Genomic DNA, 20,474 nt, shown 5'->3' on the forward strand with positions numbered 1-20,474 from the left:
TTGACCTTTGTTTGTTACGACATCCTTTAATTGGTTAGATTTTAAAACGAAACGGTTGATTTGATTTTAGTGGTAGGTAAGTGGAAACTCTGAATCCATATATAGATATTATATTTTGCTAAAATTGCAATATTTTAGAGTAACATTCGTGGCTACGATATATATCAGTTTAGTTTCGCCATGCATATGCCTGGAATCAATCAATGATGTTTGGACAAAAATATCAACTTGCAATGCTATTATTGTACTAATGTGTAGGTCGATTTCCAATCGCGAGTCTCAGAGCCAGATTTTACGAAATCTCCATCTGCATCAGTTTTTTCTCTGCTGCAGCAATTGTTGGGTTGCCTCATCATGGAATCACGAAATACTAATTGATTGGTTGCATATAGACATAGATAATGGAGAATCCAAAAGCAGGCAATGAAACATTCACCAATTATTGGGATTCGGATGGGGAGTGGCATGTTTGTGTACGAAACAATAGAAACTTAGGGTCTTACGGCGTTTTCATTGAGGATCATCCATTCGGGTTTGTGCTTCCAGTGACGTTGTGCCAACTCTTCACCTTCAGCATAATCTCTAGAACGCTGTACTTTCTTCTCAGGCCTCTACGAACACCCAAATTCATCTGCAACCTTCTCGTAAGCTTCAACGGTTTTCCTTGAAAATGAGTAGTAATGTTAATAATCAAGTTTTTGTCTTTCTGTAACTATGGTTTTCTTGTGTGATTGATTATGAAATGTGCAGGGTGGAATTGTTTTGGGCCCCACATTTCTGGGGCGCTCTAAGGCGTACAGGAGTGCTCTGTTCCCAGAAAGACAAGCAACGGTGCTAATGTTTGCATGCGTATTAGGAGCCATATATTTCCTGTTCTTAGTGTCACTGAAAATGGACGTACTCATGACTGTGAGAGCCGCAAAAAGCACGTGGCGACTCGGAGTAATACCAGTATTCGTTTCATTTATAGCTCTCAACACACTCTTAAGCGTCTTCTATGCCCCTAAAATATCTCCTACATACATAGACGTTTCACGCATCTCAATAAGCTTTGCAATGGCCCTCAGCAACTTCCCCGTCATCTCTGATGCCTTGATCGAACTCAATCTCATAGCCACAGAGCTTGGCCAGATCTCTCTCTCTTCCTCCATTATCAACGACAACTTACAATGGGTATTGATCATCGTCCACAGCTTCGTCGACGAAGCTGACCTCAAAGATTCAATCAACTTGTTGGGAAAGTGGTCCCTATTCCTTTGTTTCATTTATTTCGTCCTGCGACCCACCATGAAGCTCATTGTAAGGATAACCCCGGTGGGGAAACCGGTGAAGGAGACCTACGTTGTCTTCATTCTTCTCACGGTTCTGCTGGTGTCGGTTATGGGAGACGTGATGGGAGTAAGCGGTCTGATGGGGCCGTTGCTTTTTGGGTTGGTGATACCGAGTGGACCACCCTTGGGCACAACACTTGTGGAGAAGTGTGAGATTCTCATCACCCAGTTTATGCTACCCTTCTTCTTCATGTACGTCGGAATAATGACCGATTTGTCTGCCCTCAGGGATTGGCGGTTGTTCTTGACTCTGCAGACTGTGTTCATCGTGGGAGACTTGGCCAAGTTGGTGGCATGTATTTTGGTTTCTCTAACGTACAACATTAAGCCTAGATATGGCACATTGCTTGGCCTCACCTTGAACATCAAGGGACTAACTCAACTCATAGGTTTCACTAGACTCAAGAAATACAAGGTATATATCTATATATATTCATATATCTGAATTCTGTTTTTTATGTTATTATTAGTTTACTAAGAAATTTGCTTGATTTTTCATGTGCGTCAATGAAGTTGAATCTATGTTTTTCTGAGCTTTTGTAGTTGTTGGATGAGGAGACATTCAGTCAACTGGTGTTCTGTGTGGTGGTTATCACCATGATCGTCACACCCTTGATCAGCTTACTGTACAAGCATCGCCCTCGAGTCCTACAGACAGCAAGCTTATACGAAGGCCGTGTCAGATCAATCCAAAGCATTCCAAGAGACGCAGAGTTTCGCATCATTTGTTGCGTACACAACGAAGAGAATGTGCGTTGCGCCACTGCTTTCATCGAAGTGTGCAACCCTGTGCTAGAGAGCCCCATATGCCTCTACGCCGTACACCTCATCGAGCTTCTTGGAAAAAGCGCACCCATTCTCATTCCCATAAACTACAGACTGAAATCTTTGTCCGTTAATTATCCCAACACCAACCACATCATGCGAGCGTTCGAAAATTACTCTGAAAACTCAAGTGGACCCGTCACGGTTATCCCCTACGTCAACGTCGCACCCTACAAGAGCATGCACGATGCCGTTTGCAACCTCGCCCAAGACAAGTTGGTGCCTTTCATCATCATCCCCTTCCCCGAAAACGACAACGTTCATCTCGTGCACCACGTGACAGCATCCATCCGCAAAATGAACGCCAGCTTTCAAGCGCAAGCTCCATGCACGTTGGGGATTCTCGTGGACAGGCACTCCCGGCTGAGCGCGTGCAACGTCGACATGTTTTTCAACGTGGGGATATTCTTCATAGGTGGGGCCGACGACAGGGAAGCGTTGGCTTTGGGGATTCGGATGGGGGAGCGTGCGACGACGAGGGTGTCGTTGTTCCGGTTCGTGGTGAGGAATAGAGAGTACGGGAATAAAATAGTTTTGACGAGAGAGGAGCGTGAACAGGAAGAGGAGGATCTGATGATGGACGAGGGGTTAATTGATGAGTTCAAGAGCCTGAAATATGGCAGCGGTAACGTTTCATGGTTCGAGATTACGGTGGAGGATGGGGTTGAGGTGTTGGACGTAGTTCATAGTTTGGAAGGAAACTATGACCTTGTGATGGTGGGAAAAAGACACAATGATGGCTATCTGAATTCAGACCAATTGGGAACACTCATAGAAAATGCAGCCATTTTGGGAATATTGGGGGATATGCTGTCGTCACCGGAGTTTTGCCTTGGGATGATTCCGGTTCTGGTCACACAGTGTGGAGAGGTAAGGCGAAATACTAAAAGGATGGATAAACTACCTTCAACTGATTTATCTCAAAAAGGTTTTACGGTTGGTAAATAATACCACATTTTCGAAATAATTTTAGATGTCCAACCACCAACTCAATTTTTCTGGAAAAGTGTATATATACATTTTGTTTTGTTTTGTTTTTATATCGAGCATAAGGAATGTTTGTTTATATTCCTTTTTAGTACCCCCTGTGGTTTTCAAACTTTTAGGCTGTGTTTATTTTGACTTTGACTAGATGATTTAGGAGTTTGAGAGGATATGAAGATAAATTTTGAGTAAATTTGGAAATGAGTGAAAGTGGATTTAAAAGTAAAGTTTATAAAATTTAGTGTAGAATTTGAAGATAAAAAGATGGTTTAATTGGTAAAAATTTAAAATTATCAAAAATATTTTTAGTAGTAAAAATATTATATAAAATGATAATAATAATAATAATAATGATAATAATAATATATAATTATTATTATTAGAAGAAGAAAAATATGAAAATTATAAATTACAGCAAGGACAAATATAAAAGTTGGTTTAAATCCTTGCAAAGCGTCTCATCTCTACGATGATTGAAAACTGGATGCATCCCAAATTTCCTTATTTTCTATCGGTGCTAATTCTTGGAAGTGAACGCAAAATATCCTTCTTTTCCATCTCCCCTAAAGTGAACAAAACCTTAAAGAAGAGTAAAATAACACTCGTTTACACAATCTATTGGAAAATATTTGTGAAAAAAAAAGGATATTTTTTATACATATTTTGTTTATAACATTTTATATACATGTTATTTTTTATTAATTTATTATTTAGTTTTACCTACTCTAAATCTAATAAAAAACGACACAAGTGTTGCATAAAAATAAAAATTATGTATCAACCTATTATGCAAACATTTAATCTATATATTTATTTATTGACATAATAGTTAATAAATAAATATATACGTAAATATATTGTATTTTATATTGAAAATTTTAATGCATATTTTTATTAATAGTTCCATCATTAAAAAGTTATATTAGTACATATTGAACCTTGAAAGAGTCTTATACTGTATATTGTAAATTGAAAACTTGACTAGAGATTTTATTAAGGGAGGATATAAATTGAATAAAATAAACAAACAATATTAAAAATAATTAATATAATTACCAACTCTAAAGCTTCTTTTTTTCATTGGTTTTCTTAATTGTTGTCTTGCATAATATTATGGTAATATACTTGACATAGAAATGACAAAAGAACTTAAAGGACTAGTTTTTTTTTTTTTTAAATCTGTCTATAATCTGGCATAGTTACGTTGACTTAACTTAATTATATTTTCAACACAGAAAAAAATAAGTTATACTCTTGTATTATTTTATGTTGACCATGTTAACAACTATTTTTAATAATTTTTTGACAATAGAATATGTGTTACTATTTTATTAGTTCGTATATTTGAAACGAATCAATCACAAACTAACATATAAACTGTTGTAAAAAAATTTAAGAAAAATTATTAAAAAAATATTTTCCTTTTGTTATTTCTGACTGCCTATTCACATAAACTAAAAAGCACTTTTATAAATATATCATGAGGAGTGCTAGCATGTATTTATAGTATACTCCCTTTTTTTTTATCATTGATTAACATTTATTAAAATCTGGAAAATAGATTAGATTTACTAAATAAGAATTCGTTGATTCATAAAATTATGTGATTTTTAATGAAAATTTCAGTTAAATTGAAGATATGTGTATAATTTTCTGATTGCGTTTCTCATACATTTAACAACTTGATAAATTTAAATAAGTTGTAAATAATTTCAAATAGTTATAACTAATAAACAGCAGCTCTTTCCATTGATCTCTATGCTATAGTAAAGACCTTTTGAGTTTGATAAAATATTTTTTTTCCATTTTCCTCTCTTAAATAATAATAACATACAAGTCAGCGGCCTTCATTTTATTCTAATTTTCAACTATACTATACAAACATAGTAAATTAACAAAATGTTATATTTCCTTTGTGTTCATTAAGTATTTAATAAGAGCAGTTTTTTTTCAATTAATGTTAAATGTAATTAGACATATTTATAAGTCACAAATAAGGAAATATAATATGAATCAGACATTTTTAAAAAGAAATTACAAGACGAATATTTTAATGCTTGGATTTTCATAATTTAATTTATATATTTTGTGGTCAAAATAATTCTCTATTAATAAATTCAGTAGTACATGTAATCGTTTGTAAAAATCTTTTAGAATACTCACTACAAAAATAATATATTTTAAGAGGGGTTATTTACCGGTGCTTTTAAAAACCCCGGAGAGTTTCGGCGGTTATGACTAAAACCGCAGTTAGGTTTTTTTTAATTATCACTTATTACCTCCAAATTAGTTTCCTCTCCTGTCTGCACCTTCATTTCCCATCCTTCTCCAAAACCCTAGCTCATCCCTCTCTCCCCGTCTTCATCTTGCGTTCTTCAAACAATGCACCGCACCACATTCTTCAAACAAGGCCTCTTTCGTTCGTATTGGTCTTGGTCTTCCGTTGCATTTATGGGCTGAGCGAGGCTCCAATCGTTTGTCGGAGGTTCTGTGCCTCCAACTGTTCGTCATATCTTATGATATTGTGACACAGTTGTGATTGTAAGACATTCCATTTTCATGATATTTTGCTGCAGTAGAAATACGTGTATATACATAATATTAGAAATTTGCAGTTCCAGAACTATGGTGAGAAATGTGTGGCAGAGGTGTGATCCTAAGATGATCAGTTGGCTAATATGAACACCCACGATGTCGTCAAATTTTCACGTCTTCTCGGCAACGAGATTCGCATTCTCAAGGTACAACTTCTCTTTTCTATTTCTATAACCCTAAACCTATTGATTAAGCTATTAGTTTGATGTGTTCGTTTTCGTCTTCTTAGCATTAGGGTGTCTGAGTTTAATTGAAATTTTTGCTTTGGTTGAAGGAAGAGTTGAAGAGAACCGATCTGAAATTGGAATCTTATAGATCAAGGATAATTCAAAATTTTCAATGTGTTGAAATTCAATTCAATTGAAATTGAAATTTTAAATTCAATTCATCCCGAGAAAGTTATTTATTTTGGTTTGTTTATATTCTCATCCACATTAATTTTGTATAAATTTATTGCTCCCCTGTCTCACCATTTCGGTATGAATCATAGTTGATGCCGAGAATTTTGTCTCTAGTTTGTATAAACTCTCTAGTTTTTTCTGTAATCACTTTCAAGTTTCTGTTTATTCACTTTTCTTTCTTGAAATACATTGAAGAAGTTAAAGCCATTAGAATTTATATGTATCTACCTATCCATCCATTAGAATTTAGTACAAAATCTTTCTAATAATCTATATATGTTTAGCATCGTCCCTTCATGAAAAGATAATTTAATGACCTTGGTGGGGTTGAGTTTTATATTCTCTTACAAAGACAACATGAAGAAAGAGATGATAGGACTTTTATGGCAAAAAACCCACGTTTTGGAAAGTAAATTCCCTGCTGCAACACTTTTGACCAAAATTGGAAAGTATTCTTCTTCACACAGTTCTTAACAGTCCTTAGATACTTAACTTCCAATTAACTTATTTATTCTTCCTTCCTAGCACTGAAAAGCTTTAAAGAAATATTTTATAGAAAAAAGAAGTCTCAAGATCAATATATGGGAAATTTTAATGATATCTAACAAATCTCTTAATTTCTAGGTGACTTTTGATGATGATAAATCAAAAGCAGTGGATTTCAATATTATCCACCATCTAATCCTGGTTTCCAAGCTATTGAAGAAGAAAATCCTCCACTGTTATTGAAGAGCCACGGTAATTCTGGTTCTTGAATAAGAAATTATCACTTTCTATTTAATATTCTTATTTGTTTGTTTGATCAATTAGATGCTGAAAAGGTGGTCTTCCCTTTGCATTCAACCCTTTTATGTAGCTTAATTTCTACTGATCTACATGATAATTTATAATGGACTGCCTTTAAAAATTATAAGTGTATGCTAATACTGCTTGGGTTGTGAGAGCATTGTAATGACATTGACAATACTCTTGTGAAAGTTGTCGTGTGCATGCAACAGAAACTCCTATAAACATAGAGGTGTTATATACTTGTTTTTCTTCTCTGGTTTATTTATATGTTTGTTTTTATTAATACATGTAATCGTTAACCAGTGTTGCTTTCGAGGAATTGGTTTTGCTTTCTAGGACAAAAAGGAAATTTGTTTCTTTCTTGGAAATGGACTTATTTGTGCTCTCTTCATCTTGTATTTATTGGGTAACAATTAATATTTTACATTTATGTTGAAGTTATTTTTTAATGTATAGACTAAATATTTGTTTTAGTACGTAGATTTTTCTTCAACAATACTCCTAAAAGTGTCATGGTTTCATATTCTTTTTCAACTAAAATTCTTCAAATCTTCGTTCAAAAGGAGAAGTTTATTTATAAGTTTGAAGAGATAGTGTGTTGCCCTTAAGAGTAGAATATATAATTTCTTATATGGAACTTAAATCATAGTGTGTACTGAATTATTATGTAAAAGTACTTGTTGTATGAAGTATTGCTTAATGAATCCTTATTGCTCTTATCATCGTGTAAATCTATAATGCACTGTGTTGCCACAAATTCATGATTTGGATTTTGGATTGCAGAGTAGGCCGGATTGGATTGACTACCCTTTCCTTGTAGAATAGGCTATTTGAAAGTTTCTGCTTATTGGTGTCTTCTATGTTTGACTTATTCTTTATTTGATTTGTTTCACTTTTGTCTCCTTTTTTATTTCTTCTACTTTTAGTGCTAGAAATTTAGCATAGCGGGAATAGTTTTTTGTGAACCCTTGAAAATGCACTAGTTTCACACATGCCGAGATTTTCTTAGATGACAAAGCTGGTACAGCAGAGAATAAAACTTCCAAAACTTCCAAAGAAGAAACACCATCTAAAGATTCTCCAGCAGGACCAAGAGCTGCTTCTAGACCTGCAGTTGGGTTTCCAAACAATCCTTTTGATTTCTCGGGGATGTAAATCAATACCTCTGTTTTTTTTTTCTTATTTGTATCATGTGGTATAATTCTATTTCTTAATATTTCTTAATAAATATGGCTTGTTAATTGTTATTTAGGTGTTCTTTTCAAGACCACTTGTCAGTTCTCACTAACTATTATAGAAGATATTAAACATAGAGTCTTAGTGTTGTATAACATTTCAATCATAGTCTTGTATTTCTGCCCCCGTCATTCTCAATCTTTGCCACTCTGTTTTTAAACTCTTAATATTTGAATTTGCAGTGGTACTGATATTTCTTTGGACCCTCAAGTTTCGTTTGTTCCATCTGTTGAGGTGTTGGTTAAGGCTCTGCTTATGATGTCACCAGCAGCTCTGAAACATGCTCCAGATTCATTTGTCAGAATATTACTTTGCTCACATCATCCATGTGTAGTTGGTAGTGCAAAAAGAGATGTGGTGTGGAAGGTAGCTTTTCTTCATACTTGTGTGTTGTCCTATATAATTTGCACTTAATTATTTAATTTCTAATAAAGACCAACTAGTATAAACTTGGCAGTCTAGAAACCTGGCAACTTGGGCATGTGATCAGTTAATAACCTAATCTATCCGACCTATGCTGCAGTACAATTGAAATGTGTATTGATTATGGTAGGATCTATTTGGAAAATTATGACAGGTTCCATGCCATGTGGACATTGGTCAATTAGTTTATTTTTTGGCAATTGGTCTATCTCTCTTTCAAATTATTGTTAATCCATTATTACTTGAATTTTGATAACCAAATAAAACGGAAAAGTGCATTTATATGTATTATTGTTATAATTATAGAAAAAAGAAGCTGAACCTATATATTATATTAGGAACATTTTTATTTATTTCCATATCATATCGTTTTCATTTGAGAATGTGAAATCTCCTTTATTTATTTTATTGATTCTTGTTTTGTTAATATAAATAAAGCACCTGTGTTTTCTAAAACTCTTTCAACTTATTGTTTATCTTTTTCATAGAGTTTAACATGATATCTAAACCCTCTTTTAAAACTGTGTCGGCTAGATGTTGGGAACATTTTCATCTAAATTATATAATAAAGAAATCTATATTATATATATATATATATATATATATATATATATATATTATTAGGAACAGTTTTATTTATTCTTGTATCTTATCTTTTTGTTAGTATTGCATATAAAATCTCCTTTATATATTGTATTGATTCCATTATCTTCACAGTTTGTCATTTTTCAACCATCACCGGTAATAATTGTTAAATTCATTTGTATGATTCTTTTTATTAAATATATTACTGATTGATTATTATGTTAATATTGTAGGGATATGATCAAGCGAGCATGCCAAACAATGAAAGTAATGAAGATCAAAATTAGACATTGTTTCCTTTGTAGTAATGTAATGAACATCTCAGTCATATTTTTGTATTTTAATTTAGTATTGAATATCTTTCTTTTTAATATATGAACAATTAGTTGTATGAACATGCTGAACAATGAATATTTTATATATAATAATCAGTTTTTGTTCATATTATTTCATTGTCTGTTTGGTTAATAAAACTAATTTTATCATAATCCCATTTTATTACAATAAAAAACTAAAAAATAAATAAATTTGTATACGTTTTTTGCGGTTTTGGCCCGGTTAACTTTTGTGGTTCTTTTAGCCCCTGTAAGTAATTAGCGGCGGTTTTTTGAAAAACCGCTAGTATTAGCGGGGGTTTTGAGAAAACCGCCGGTATTAGCGGGGGTTTTCGAAAAAACCGCCGGTATTAGCGCGGGTTTTTGGAAAACCGCCGGTATTAGCGTGGGTTTTTGGAAAACCGCCGGTAATAGTGGGGGTTTTTGGAAAACCGCCGGTATTAGCGGGGGTTTTGAGAAACCGTCGGTATTAGCAGGGGTTTTTGAAAAACCGCCGGGAATTACTTAGCGACGCAGCTTTTCCCAGGAGTTTTCGTAACCGCGGGTAACATACTTTCCGGGGGTTAAAACCGCCGGAAATGACAAAAATAACCCCCGGTAAAAATATAAATTTTTGTAGTGACTATGCAATCCTTGCTAGGGAATCCTTTTCCATAAGAAGACAGTTTGGTGAGAGACACACAAATAAAAATAGGTGGTGATATTTTGATATCTAATAAATAAAATACTTTACTCGATAATTTAAAATATTAATATTTTAATTCAATTTATTTTATTTTTAACTTAAAATTCTAATAAATATTATTATATTATCATAGAGAGGTAAGTGCATTTTTCTATTAAAATTTTTCATTAACTATTAGCTGTTTGCCGTGTGGTTTATTTTCATACATTGGTTACACGAAGTTAGGTTTTGTAATTGTTTTTTTTTTCTTTATTACAACGGTTGGAACCATTTGTGCTACACAACCATTTTGTTCTGTGATACCACAACTCTCACGCTAAATATTTACATGCTCAAAGTTATTTAAATTTTTAAAAAGTATATTTTAACATATATTAATACTTGAAGCTAAAAAATATATATAATTAAAATAATTGATTGTGAAATAATTGTCTTGTCATAAATAGGTGTCCACTTATCAATTATTCGCAGTTGTAATAACTAACACAACAGTGGCAGCTCATATTTCCCTAAATTTTCCAAGTCATAGTCTAAATATAAAAATGTTTTATCTGTCAATTTAATTGTAACATTTTAAGAATTTATATATGTTTTGTCTCCTTTGTGTTCTCCCTGTAACGTGTTTGTTTGTGTTTCCAAACACAAACATACACGACAGAAACCTTTGTTTTTGTCAACGAATTGGTTGGTACAAGCGTAACATATAATGAAGCACAATTCCATAACTACTGTGTATAATGATACAAGCACTGGTAATCTGGTGGTATGTCTAAACAATGACAGAACTATAGGCTCTTTAGGAATGTGGATTGGTGATAATCCATTGGATTTTGTGATTCCTGTCACATTATGTCAAGTCATCATACTCGTTTTACTCTCAAAACTGTTGCATTATATCCTCAGGACAATACATACACCTAAATTCATATGCTCTATCATCGTAAGTTTTCTCTCTCTTTCCCTTTTTCTCATACTTTTGTTTGCTAAATTTTAATTACTGTTGATCAATGTTCATATATATTAGTTGCACGAAAATAAACCATCTACGAACAGATAGATGAAGGGTGATGGTTTATAAACATTTATTGGTCTTGACAGTTCACAGAATCATTTGTTGTTTCTTAAACTATAATGTTGTTTTTTCTCTCGAAAGAACTCATAAATTATAAACGATTCATGCGTGAGTTATTTGTTTTTTTCTGGGAAATGAAATAATATAATGTAGATTGTCTGAAAGTTAATTTTAACTTTAGCATAGTTATATTTTAAAAATTCTCTTTTTTAAAATGACATGATGGGTGGTTGTTTTTATAAAAGAAGTTTTCAAAAATATATTTTTCTATTTCTTTTTCTGACGAAAAAAAATTATAATATGTTGTAAATATATTACAAATGCGAATTACCTGAATATATTGTACATGCATGCATGAATGTTTGAGCGGTTGATTGAGAGAGATTGACAAGCAATAAAAGTTTACAGGCGGGAGTTCTGTTGGGGCCGACATGCATTGGACACGACGAAGCATTCCTTGGGACTATGTTTCCGCTAAAACAAGCTTTGGTTATGAATACGTTGGCCAAAATAGGCACAATTTACTGTGTGTTCCTAACAAGTCTGAAAATGGATGTATTGACAACATTAAAAGCAGCGAAACGATGTTGGCGATTCGGCGTGTTTCCCTTCTTTGCTTCCTTCTTCGTCACGGCGACTATGTTGTCTTTCTATTCGCCCCATGGCGCTGACAGAGACAAAAACAAAATGTCGATATACAGCTTCCCCAACGTCTTCACCCTTAGCAGTTTCGCTGTTATATCAGATATCCTCATGGAACTCAACCTCTTGGCCACGGAATTGGGCAGAATCGCTTTGTCTTCTGCCATGATCAGCGAGATATTGCAATGGTGTACGATGGAGCTCCAGTTCAACACAAACTTGAGCTCAGGATTTATAGTTGTGTTATTGGCAGGTGCATGCGGGTTCGGTCTGTTGTGTGTTGTTATCGTGAGACCACTGGTGAACATTATTGTTGAAAAAACACTACCCGGAGAACCAATGAAAGAAGTATACGTTGTTGTGCTACTTCTGGGGCCACTTGTTATGGCAGCCATTAGTGACAGCTTGGGGGTATTCTTCGTTGCGGGACCTCTTCTCTATGGTTTTATTCTGCCCAATGGACCCCCAGTGGCTACAACAATTATAGAGAGGGTTGAATTGATAGTCTCTGAGTTTTTTATGCCTTTCTTCTACATGTATGTAGGCAAAAGAACAGATTTGTCTGGCCTTCATGACCATTGGAAGGTGGCTCTAACAGTTCAGGGAATCTTATTTTTGGGATGCGTGGTAAAGGTGGTTGCATGTGCACTTATTTCTCCCTCCTATAAAATTAAGACCAAACATGGCGTTGTGCTTGGGCTCATATTGAACGTCAAGGGTGTAGTGGAACTCATTTTTTACAGTAGAATGAACAAACTCGGGGTAATATACTTTTTCCTGTTATTTTCTTCCTTTTTCTTTCTTTCCCTCGATTAAGATAGCATGTTTTTTTAATATACTACTTTGTAACCTTCAATAATTTTAACTAATAGAAAAGAATATGATCAAGGTTTTTTACCACACGGCAAACTGACTAAGATCACGAACACAAGATTATCCGTTATTATCTAACAGGAACTTTCTTTAGGCAATTGAAATTTGAATCGTGTCATTGTTTTAATCTAATGCACGCATTCCCTTTTGCAGATAATTGATACAGAAGTATACAGTGTAGCGGTGATGTACGTGGTGTTAATCACAGCACTCTGCGTACCCTCGATCAAATTCTTGTACAGGCACTGTCGCGTCTGCATAACACCAACAGTACAAGAAGGTCGTGTGAGAACAATCCAAAACTGCAAACCAAACACAGGCTTCAATATTGTTTCGTGCGTGCACACGGATCAACACGTGCATAGCATGATTGCCCTAACAGAGGCATGCAACCCAACCCTAGAAAGCCCCATTTGCCTCTACGTGATCCATCTTATTGAGCTCTCCGGCAAAAGCACACCCATTCTTCTTCCCATGAACAAGAACAACAGAAAATCTTTGTCCGTCAACTACCCCAACACCAACCGCATTTTACGTGCATACGAGAATTACTCTGAAAACTCAAGTGGCCCTGTAACTGTTCTTTCATACGTCAACGTTGCGCCGTACAAAAGCATGCACGAAGCAGTTTGTAACCTCGCGGAAGATAATTCTGTGCATCTCCTCATTATTCCATTTCATCAAAATGATCAGAGTGTGGGAATCCACGTATGCAGCGTCTTCCGTGAGCTGAACGAAAATTTTGCTGCTAACTCAAGGGGCACGTTGGGGATTCTTGTGGATAGATTCTCGTTGCTGAGTATGAGTAACTACAAGATGCCTTTTCATGTGGGTATCTTCTTCGTGGGTGGAGAAGACGATAGAGAAGCATTAGCGTTGGGAATTCGAATGTTGGAACGCGCCAACACGCGCGTGACCTTGATTCGGTTTGTTTTGCTTAGGAAAGGAGATTCGGGGTTTTTGATATATGGAGACGTGCAAAATGAAGAGGATACGTTAGAGAGGACGTTGAACGAGAGTTTAATAGATGAGTTTTTGGCGAAGAAGGATTATAGTTTTGATCTTGTTAACGTTGTTTACCATGAAGTTGTGGTGGAAGGTTGCATACAAGTGTTGGAAGCTATTAGGGTAATGGAGAACGACTATGACCTAGTGATGGTGGGGAAGCAACATAGTATGGGAGATTTTAGGGAAGAAGAAATGTCAAATTTAATGGACAATTCAGATCAGTTGGGAATTTTGGGGGATATGTTGTCATCCAGTGAGTTTTGTGAAGGAAAAACTCCTGTGTTGGTCATGAAATCTGGAGTCAAAAGGGTAAAACAATTAACAAATTCAGGTCGTCATATCTTTCGTAGTGCTTCTTAAGTTTTTCGTCTTCTTCTTTATCCCCATGTTGTTTTCTTTTTCTTTTTTTTTTCATACAATTTTCTTTCTCTTCGTTGAGAGAAATCATTCATCCATAGGAGGACTTTGTATCTCTACCCTTTCCTTTTTCCTATCTCTGTGAGCCTGTAAATTGGTTCCTTTTGGAGAAAATGTTGTTTTTTGTAATATATGGTAACCTTTGGGTAAAATTTTACAAAATTATGGATTCAGACTCGTTAATTAGGTTGATGAGTTACTCGTTCAATTGACGATTTTGTTTTTCTTTTACGTTGAAGTCTTGACTTTGACGACAAAATATCACTTCTCTTTTACGAAGTTGTCATTCCAATTTTTTTTAAACTTTTTTTAATAAATTAATATTTTATGAATATGTGAAATAAAATCATTTATGTTATTGACTAAAAGTTTACAACTTATATATATTTTTATTTTAATATTAACATTTCAAAAAAAGTCTAGATATTGAATTATTTTGAAGATGTACTTAGTTATTTTCTACAGGATAAATGTTGAATAATTTCTTTAATTTGGAGTTAGATTGAATATTCAAAATCTGATATATTCAAAGTATAATAAAAATAAATATAAAATTTAATGGACAAGTTGGTTGCTGTTGAAAGAAGAAAAAAAAGCTGAAAAAGACGAAAGACGAAAGAAAATGCATTTGAAAATAACTTGGAAATGCATGATCGTTTAGTAAATATAAAGTGATTTACATTAAATACGTTGTAAACAGTGATTATTATTACTTAATTTGTTTTATATTATATATATATATATATATATTTTGGAAGGTTAAATTTGTCTTGAACGTGAAATTTGGAGGTGGGAAAGAAAACTTTTGGGGGTTGGAAGTGAAAGAAGAAAGTCTATTGAGAGCAAACGACGAAGACTTGTAACAAACAAAATTCAGGGCTTATATTATCTTCAAAACTAGCAATCTGCTTGTAAAATGAACATCACTTTAACCAGTGGGGCTTATGACTACTCAGATGGTATATTTGTGTTGAAACGCATCACCATCTCTCCCTAAGTTTCAAACCCAATTTATCTCTATATAAAAAGAAGGTACAAATTAAAGCAAAGCAAAGCAATGGAATCAAAACAAAAAAGCCTCCCATAATGCAGGGAAACATTGACCAAACTTTGAAACTAACAAAAACTGGTATCCCTCGGTTCTTTAGTGGAAGATCATGGTGAAATGGCCCTAACAAAGAGGCAGATCCACTGGAGGAGGCTCTATGGATTGCAATTTCCCAACGCCGTTCTCCACCAACAACACCGTCGCCAAACCCCACCCTATGTGGACGTCCAAGTGGCAATGCATAAGCCATGCACCTACAATTAAGAAATACGAACATTATTACATCATCCCAACAAGGCTAAAATCATTGCTCTTTTTTCTTTGTCTTCTTGCATAAATGACATTATTATTGTTAGTACTAAATATACTTTTTTCACGTGTTTTCCTACCTGGATTATCAGCAACAAATCGAATAACTGCCCATCCATTTACAGGGACAGCCACTGTGTTCCTCAAAGGAGGATCGACAAGGTTGAATTTCGCCCTGTCTTTCTTCGGGTCGAAGTTCCCGAACCCCTCTGCAACAATGTAGAAATCATAGCCATGGAGATGGATAGGGTGGTTCTCAGGAGTAACGATGCTAGTATCCTGCAAAACAATCTCAACCCTCGATCCGAACTTCAACTTGTGACCCTTAGTCCCGGGAATAGGTTGCCACAATGAACGGCTCACGTTGCCGGTGTAATCGAACTTCACCGGCGGCTTCCCCGGAAAATCGGTCGTGAACACTCCCGGGATTCCGAGGTATTGAGCCTGCAAGATGGAAACGTTGTTGGGGAGCACGAAAGACACGTTGTTCATGCTCGCAGTGAACCTCGTACCATTGGGTCCCTGGCATAGAAAATGGTACAAAAATTAATACGTTTTCCAAACCTGCTAAGAATCTCTGATTCTGGTTGTACAAAAGATACACATGAATTTTAACATACTGTTATGGATGTTACTTGCAGTGACAGTCTTTCAATAAAAAAACTGTTATGTAATACATATAAGTTTCTGAATACGATTTCTGAAGATAAGCGATTAGAAACACCAAACAAAATTATAAGAAAAGTTACTTTACAGATTTCAAGAAAAACTATTTATGTTTTATGATAAGTGATTTAGGTTAATAGTGCAATACCTGACACCTATTTGGTTTGAAGTTTTTGGGGCATTTGTTGAGTCCTAACCCCACCGCGAAGAAAAGGCTTTGATCGATTTCCGTGGGGACCTCAACTTTTCTGGGGCTTCTGAAGCTTCTGCTGAAAGCAGTGACGGTGTTTGTGTCGTTGTAAGCAGGGAGTGGAGGCATTATAGGTCTCCTTTTGTTCTTAACACCTTTAGAATGATGATGATGAGAATGGTTACCATGGTGAGGTGATCTGTATTCCAATATTGCGGTGGTGGTGGTGTTGTCAAACGGAGCGTTTTGAGCAGATTGGTATGCACGCGCTGCCATGTAGTACCGAGATGGTGGCTGGTCGGCGGTAAGGAGGACATCAGTGGTTTGGCCGGGTCCCAACATGAGGACTTTGGTGGTGAAGGGTTTGAGGTAGGAGGCGTCGGCGCCAACCACCGTAAGTTTATGGTTTGCGACGGTAAAAAAGAGAGGTTGATTGAGTGCAGCATTGATGACACGTAGAAGGTTTGTTTCTCCAGCATGAATCGGAACAATGGTAGTATCTGTATTTCCAGTAATATTAAAATCAAACAATAAAACAACGTAATGGACTGTATCCGAGACTTTGAGTATAAAAATATATTATTTTTTAAAATTTAGTTTATAAAATTACAATTTTTATTTAAAAATCTTGTCTTTTCTTTTTGGTTCGGGGAGACACTTTGTCTTTAAAGGAGAACAAAAAGTAAAAAGGCCATCAAGTAGACGCCCTACCGAAAGACAACCCTATTGTTGACTATTGTTTCTTAAATCACACGTCATTGTCCTAAGAGGCTTCTCTTTTTCACGTCCTGTTTTAATTGTTAAATCTTTTGGAAAGTAAAGTTATTAAACAAGACATGTGACATGTTCAACGTAACCAAAATTAAGAAGAGAATTCAAACCTTTGGAGGAGCACTTGTAAAGATCACCAGGTTGACCATTAATGGTGTATGCATCAGACACGTTAGGAGCTCCTCCAGTTCGTGTGGCCTGCCTCACCACATCAATAGGGTTTGCGTCCCACCATTCCCCTGATCAGCATCATCACCATATATCACCCTTCAAGAATCAAGACACTAAAAACTCTATATATTGTCCCTATGATTTCTATATATTACTTATCCTTTTCATCAATGTTATGATTAGTGTAAATATTTAAAAGGGAGAAGTAATCACCAAGAAGAATGGGTGTGTCGTGGTTTGGCTTAGGGAAAGGGTAGAGTTCTCCTTCCCTGGGACGAATGATTAAAGCACCATAAACGGTGGCTCTAAGCCAGGAGCTATGAGCATGCCACCAAAGTGTGCCTTCTTGTCCTTGAACGGTAAAACGGTAGGTGTAACTTCCTCCAGGACGAATGGGGCACTGAGTCACAAATTCTGGTCCATCTGCCCATCCTGTTCTCATTTGCCTAACACCGTGCCTGAAACCAACAAAACCCACTCTCAATTATATTCATAATGAATTAATGTCCATGAAACTCCTTTAATTTTATAGATTTCATGTTCTGTCACACTACCATGCAGTATGTATACAGAATTGTGCTTTTAAAGATTAACATTTACCAATGAATGGTCACATTGTAACGAGCTTTGTTGGTGACTTTGACGACTAAAGTGTCTCCATTGTTGATTTCCAACGTTGGGCCGGGGAATTGGCCGTTCACAGTGATGGCATTGTGTGTTTTGCACAGCCTCTTCACTGGAGTTGCTTCGACCTATTCCATGACAACAACCAGAAAGGCAGTTATTATCTTTCGAGAAAGTAAACCAGAAAGAAGAGAAAAAGAGTGAGAGAACATATACAACAAACTCATGCGCGTGAACTTTTGCATTTGCTAAAGACAATGCTGAAGTTAAGAGAAGGAAAATGATGGCTAAGAAGATGGAGGTCTTGGCAGCTTCCATCTTTGAACAGCTTGGTGTGAATATGAATGGTTGAAGTTAAGGTTGCAATGCAATTATAAGAGTGGGAGAGGGTGGTTTTATAGGGAGGATTAGAGGGGTGAGAAAGAGATAAAGTTGAATGAGGTTGGGAGATTAGGTTAAATTTTGTGGAGGTCAGAATCCAAAGAGAAACTTAACTTGGTTCAAACCTACAGGAGTTGTTGCACCCGCCAGTTAATTATGCTTACTTCAGAAGTCTTCAGTTAGAGGTTGAAATTTGATGTTTCTGAAACATAATTATATCCATATCTTTGTTTCCCTTACTAAATAAGACGTTTTAACTTCAACTTTCTCTAACTTCCATTCATTCTCAAAGCAAAATCCTTTTGAAACATGTGTGACTATGATGTAATTGACTATGTTTTTTCCAATTCCTTGCACAACTCTTGCTATGAATTAAAGTTGCCTATTTTGTGATATTTATTTGACTTATTACAGAAACAGGAATTTTAACTAGGTTATAACAAACTCCTTTTAACTGAAAAATTATTACATATGATTAAGTTACATATTTATAATCTCAATCAATTTGTACATCATAAATAGTAAAAATATTGTAATATATAAAAAATCTAACCACACTAACGGGTAAGGACTGTAGCGATGCTTTTAACTATATAATAATTTCTTCCTTTTACTGTCTATCCATTCCATTTATCATAAAAGTATAACCTTTTTTCAAAAAGGCCAAAACAAAAAGCATTTTAACTTTTTCCTTTGGTTTCCTAGTCAATTAAATTTTTGCAAATTACCTGCAGATAACATATAATTTAGTGTAAACTGCCTAAAGTGCACTTTCTTTTCATCTACGGAATGCTCGTGATTTGTGGAAAAGAGTATATTTTATTGCTCAAGAAATAAGTTAAGTAACGAGTACACAATATTATTGGATAAATGACCTGGTAATATTTATTACACTTTAAACACTTTAAATGTACAAAAATAAAATTATCAATTTTTAAATTATTTAACAACATATTAATAAAATTATATTAGCGTTAAAAAATGAATAAATGTACATTTTTAATTAAACAGATTGTTTTTAAAATTTTAAATATACTTAGATATATTAGGATTTGACCTTTCCCATAGTAATGTTATAAATTAATGATGATGTGCCTATATAAAAAGTAGGGATTTAATATATAATATATATTTTTTAATATTTGAGTGTTCACTTTTGTCATGGTAAATATTTTATTAAAATAAACTATCTTTTATTATATATTTATAATGAATAGTTTCCAATGTGTTTTTGTAAAATACAAATTTATTTTAAATTTTCTAGTATATTTTTTTGCCAAATAGATATATTCATATATTTTTTTATATTTTAAAGATTTATTTTTAATTATGTGATATAATTAAAAGACCCGATTATTCAATTGCATTAAAATATTAATCTTCATACACTTTACAAATATAATAACACATATGTAATGTTTTCTGACTGACCTGATATAAACTATTAATATTGTAATCTATTTAGAAAACGATATTATATCTTGTACAGTATGATTCAGACGACACATAGTTATTCCACATTAAGCCAGCTCGACAGTTCTGAAAAGCAGCAAGCGGTTAAATAGTGATTGAATTTGCAAAATCAGTGGCAAGACCGGATGTTCTTCAAGTCGAAAACTATAAATATAGATTAAGGTAAGAGACAAATTATGATATTTATATCATTGTACTGAATTCTACAGTTATTATCTTTAGTATCGGAAAATCTTTCACAAATACACTTTTAGATGGTAAAATAAAGACGAAGACTTGAGCTAGCTAATAGACAATTTTTCATGAAAAATTATGTAGGTTTTAAAGTAACTCGACCTCGAAACATATTTATATATAACTTTTTAATGTCAAGCATTCCTCTTCTTTTCATTTTTTCTCAAAACAATAGACTGACCCATTAATTTTTTGTTTCCGGGTATTATCTTATTATTTTTTCTTCTTCAGGATTGTTGATTTTTTTCAGCCTAGTTTGGAGTTAAAGGGTGGTCGTCGTGAAGCTCTAACTCATTGTAGGTCACCCTCTTTTTTTCCGTCTGGTAAAACTGTCTAGTTGTTATTCACCAATTCTTTATACCTTTAGGCTACTAATTTTGATGGATATATTCAAGTACAGTAGACT

General features: G+C 34.5%; 3 protein-coding genes and 1 long non-coding RNA gene across 4 annotated transcripts; 3 read left to right on the forward strand and 1 right to left on the reverse strand.

Annotated features, from left to right (window-relative positions):
- Positions 1–401: 401 nt before the first annotated feature.
- On the forward strand, positions 402–3,104 carry LOC124823376 (cation/H(+) antiporter 15-like). The gene is made up of 3 exons (XM_088115547.1): positions 402–644; positions 751–1,746; positions 1,875–3,104. Exons 1-3 carry the CDS (start codon positions 402–404, stop codon positions 3,102–3,104), a joined length of 2,469 nt encoding a protein of 822 aa, XP_087971673.1.
- Positions 3,105–5,646: 2,542 nt separating this feature from the next.
- On the forward strand, positions 5,647–9,560 carry LOC148198180 (uncharacterized). The gene is made up of 4 exons (XR_015779819.1): positions 5,647–5,881; positions 6,761–6,874; positions 8,344–8,527; positions 9,403–9,560. It is a non-coding gene; the product is annotated as an uncharacterized LOC148198180 (long non-coding RNA).
- A 1,335-nt stretch (positions 9,561–10,895) lies between these two features.
- On the forward strand, positions 10,896–14,144 carry LOC124823375 (cation/H(+) antiporter 15-like). Its single transcript, XM_088115725.1, has 3 exons — positions 10,896–11,129; positions 11,670–12,536; positions 12,930–14,144. Exons 1-3 carry the CDS (start codon positions 10,896–10,898, stop codon positions 14,142–14,144), a joined length of 2,316 nt encoding a protein of 771 aa, XP_087971851.1.
- A 914-nt stretch (positions 14,145–15,058) lies between these two features.
- Positions 15,059–18,355, reverse strand: LOC124823333 (laccase-12-like). The gene is made up of 7 exons (XM_047295524.2): positions 18,197–18,355; positions 17,957–18,108; positions 17,570–17,814; positions 17,296–17,424; positions 16,373–16,914; positions 15,639–16,080; positions 15,059–15,503 (listed from the first exon to the last, which is right to left on the reverse strand). The coding sequence occupies exons 1-7, from the start codon at positions 18,296–18,298 to the stop codon at positions 15,373–15,375; spliced, it is 1,743 nt and encodes a 580-aa protein (XP_047151480.1). The 5' UTR covers positions 18,299–18,355; the 3' UTR covers positions 15,059–15,372.
- Between the last annotated feature and the right edge of the window lie 2,119 nt (positions 18,356–20,474).

The sequence above is a fragment of the Vigna umbellata genome, chromosome 5 (assembly GCF_029865625.1).
Source record: "Vigna umbellata cultivar VRB3 chromosome 5, Vumbellata_1.0, whole genome shotgun sequence".
Taxonomy (NCBI): Eukaryota; Viridiplantae; Streptophyta; class Magnoliopsida; order Fabales; family Fabaceae; genus Vigna; species Vigna umbellata.

What these genes read in the sequence shown, in the direction of transcription:
- LOC124823375 (XM_088115725.1), top strand. Translation starts at nt 10,896, where the DNA reads ATGAAGCACAATTCCATAACTACTGTGTATAATGATACAAGCACTGGT. An exon ending in AATTCATATGCTCTATCATC is followed by an intron (nt 11,130 to 11,669) that starts GTAAGTTTTCTC and finishes AAAAGTTTACAG; the next exon opens with GCGGGAGTTCTGTTGGGGCC. An exon ending in TTTTGGGATGCGTGGTAAAG is followed by an intron (nt 12,537 to 12,929) that starts GTGGTTGCATGT and finishes TCCCTTTTGCAG; the next exon opens with ATAATTGATACAGAAGTATA.
- LOC124823376 (XM_088115547.1), top strand. Translation starts at nt 402, where the DNA reads ATGGAGAATCCAAAAGCAGGCAATGAAACATTCACCAATTATTGGGAT. An exon ending in AATTCATCTGCAACCTTCTC is followed by an intron (nt 645 to 750) that starts GTAAGCTTCAAC and finishes TGAAATGTGCAG; the next exon opens with GGTGGAATTGTTTTGGGCCC. An exon ending in CTAGACTCAAGAAATACAAG is followed by an intron (nt 1,747 to 1,874) that starts GTATATATCTAT and finishes GAGCTTTTGTAG; the next exon opens with TTGTTGGATGAGGAGACATT.
- LOC124823333 (XM_047295524.2), bottom strand. Translation starts at nt 18,298, where the DNA reads ATGGAAGCTGCCAAGACCTCCATCTTCTTAGCCATCATTTTCCTTCTC. An exon ending in TTCACGCGCATGAGTTTGTT is followed by an intron (nt 18,109 to 18,196) that starts GTATATGTTCTC and finishes GTCATGGAATAG; the next exon opens with GTCGAAGCAACTCCAGTGAA. An exon ending in CGACACACCCATTCTTCTTG is followed by an intron (nt 17,425 to 17,569) that starts GTGATTACTTCT and finishes GATGCTGATCAG; the next exon opens with GGGAATGGTGGGACGCAAAC.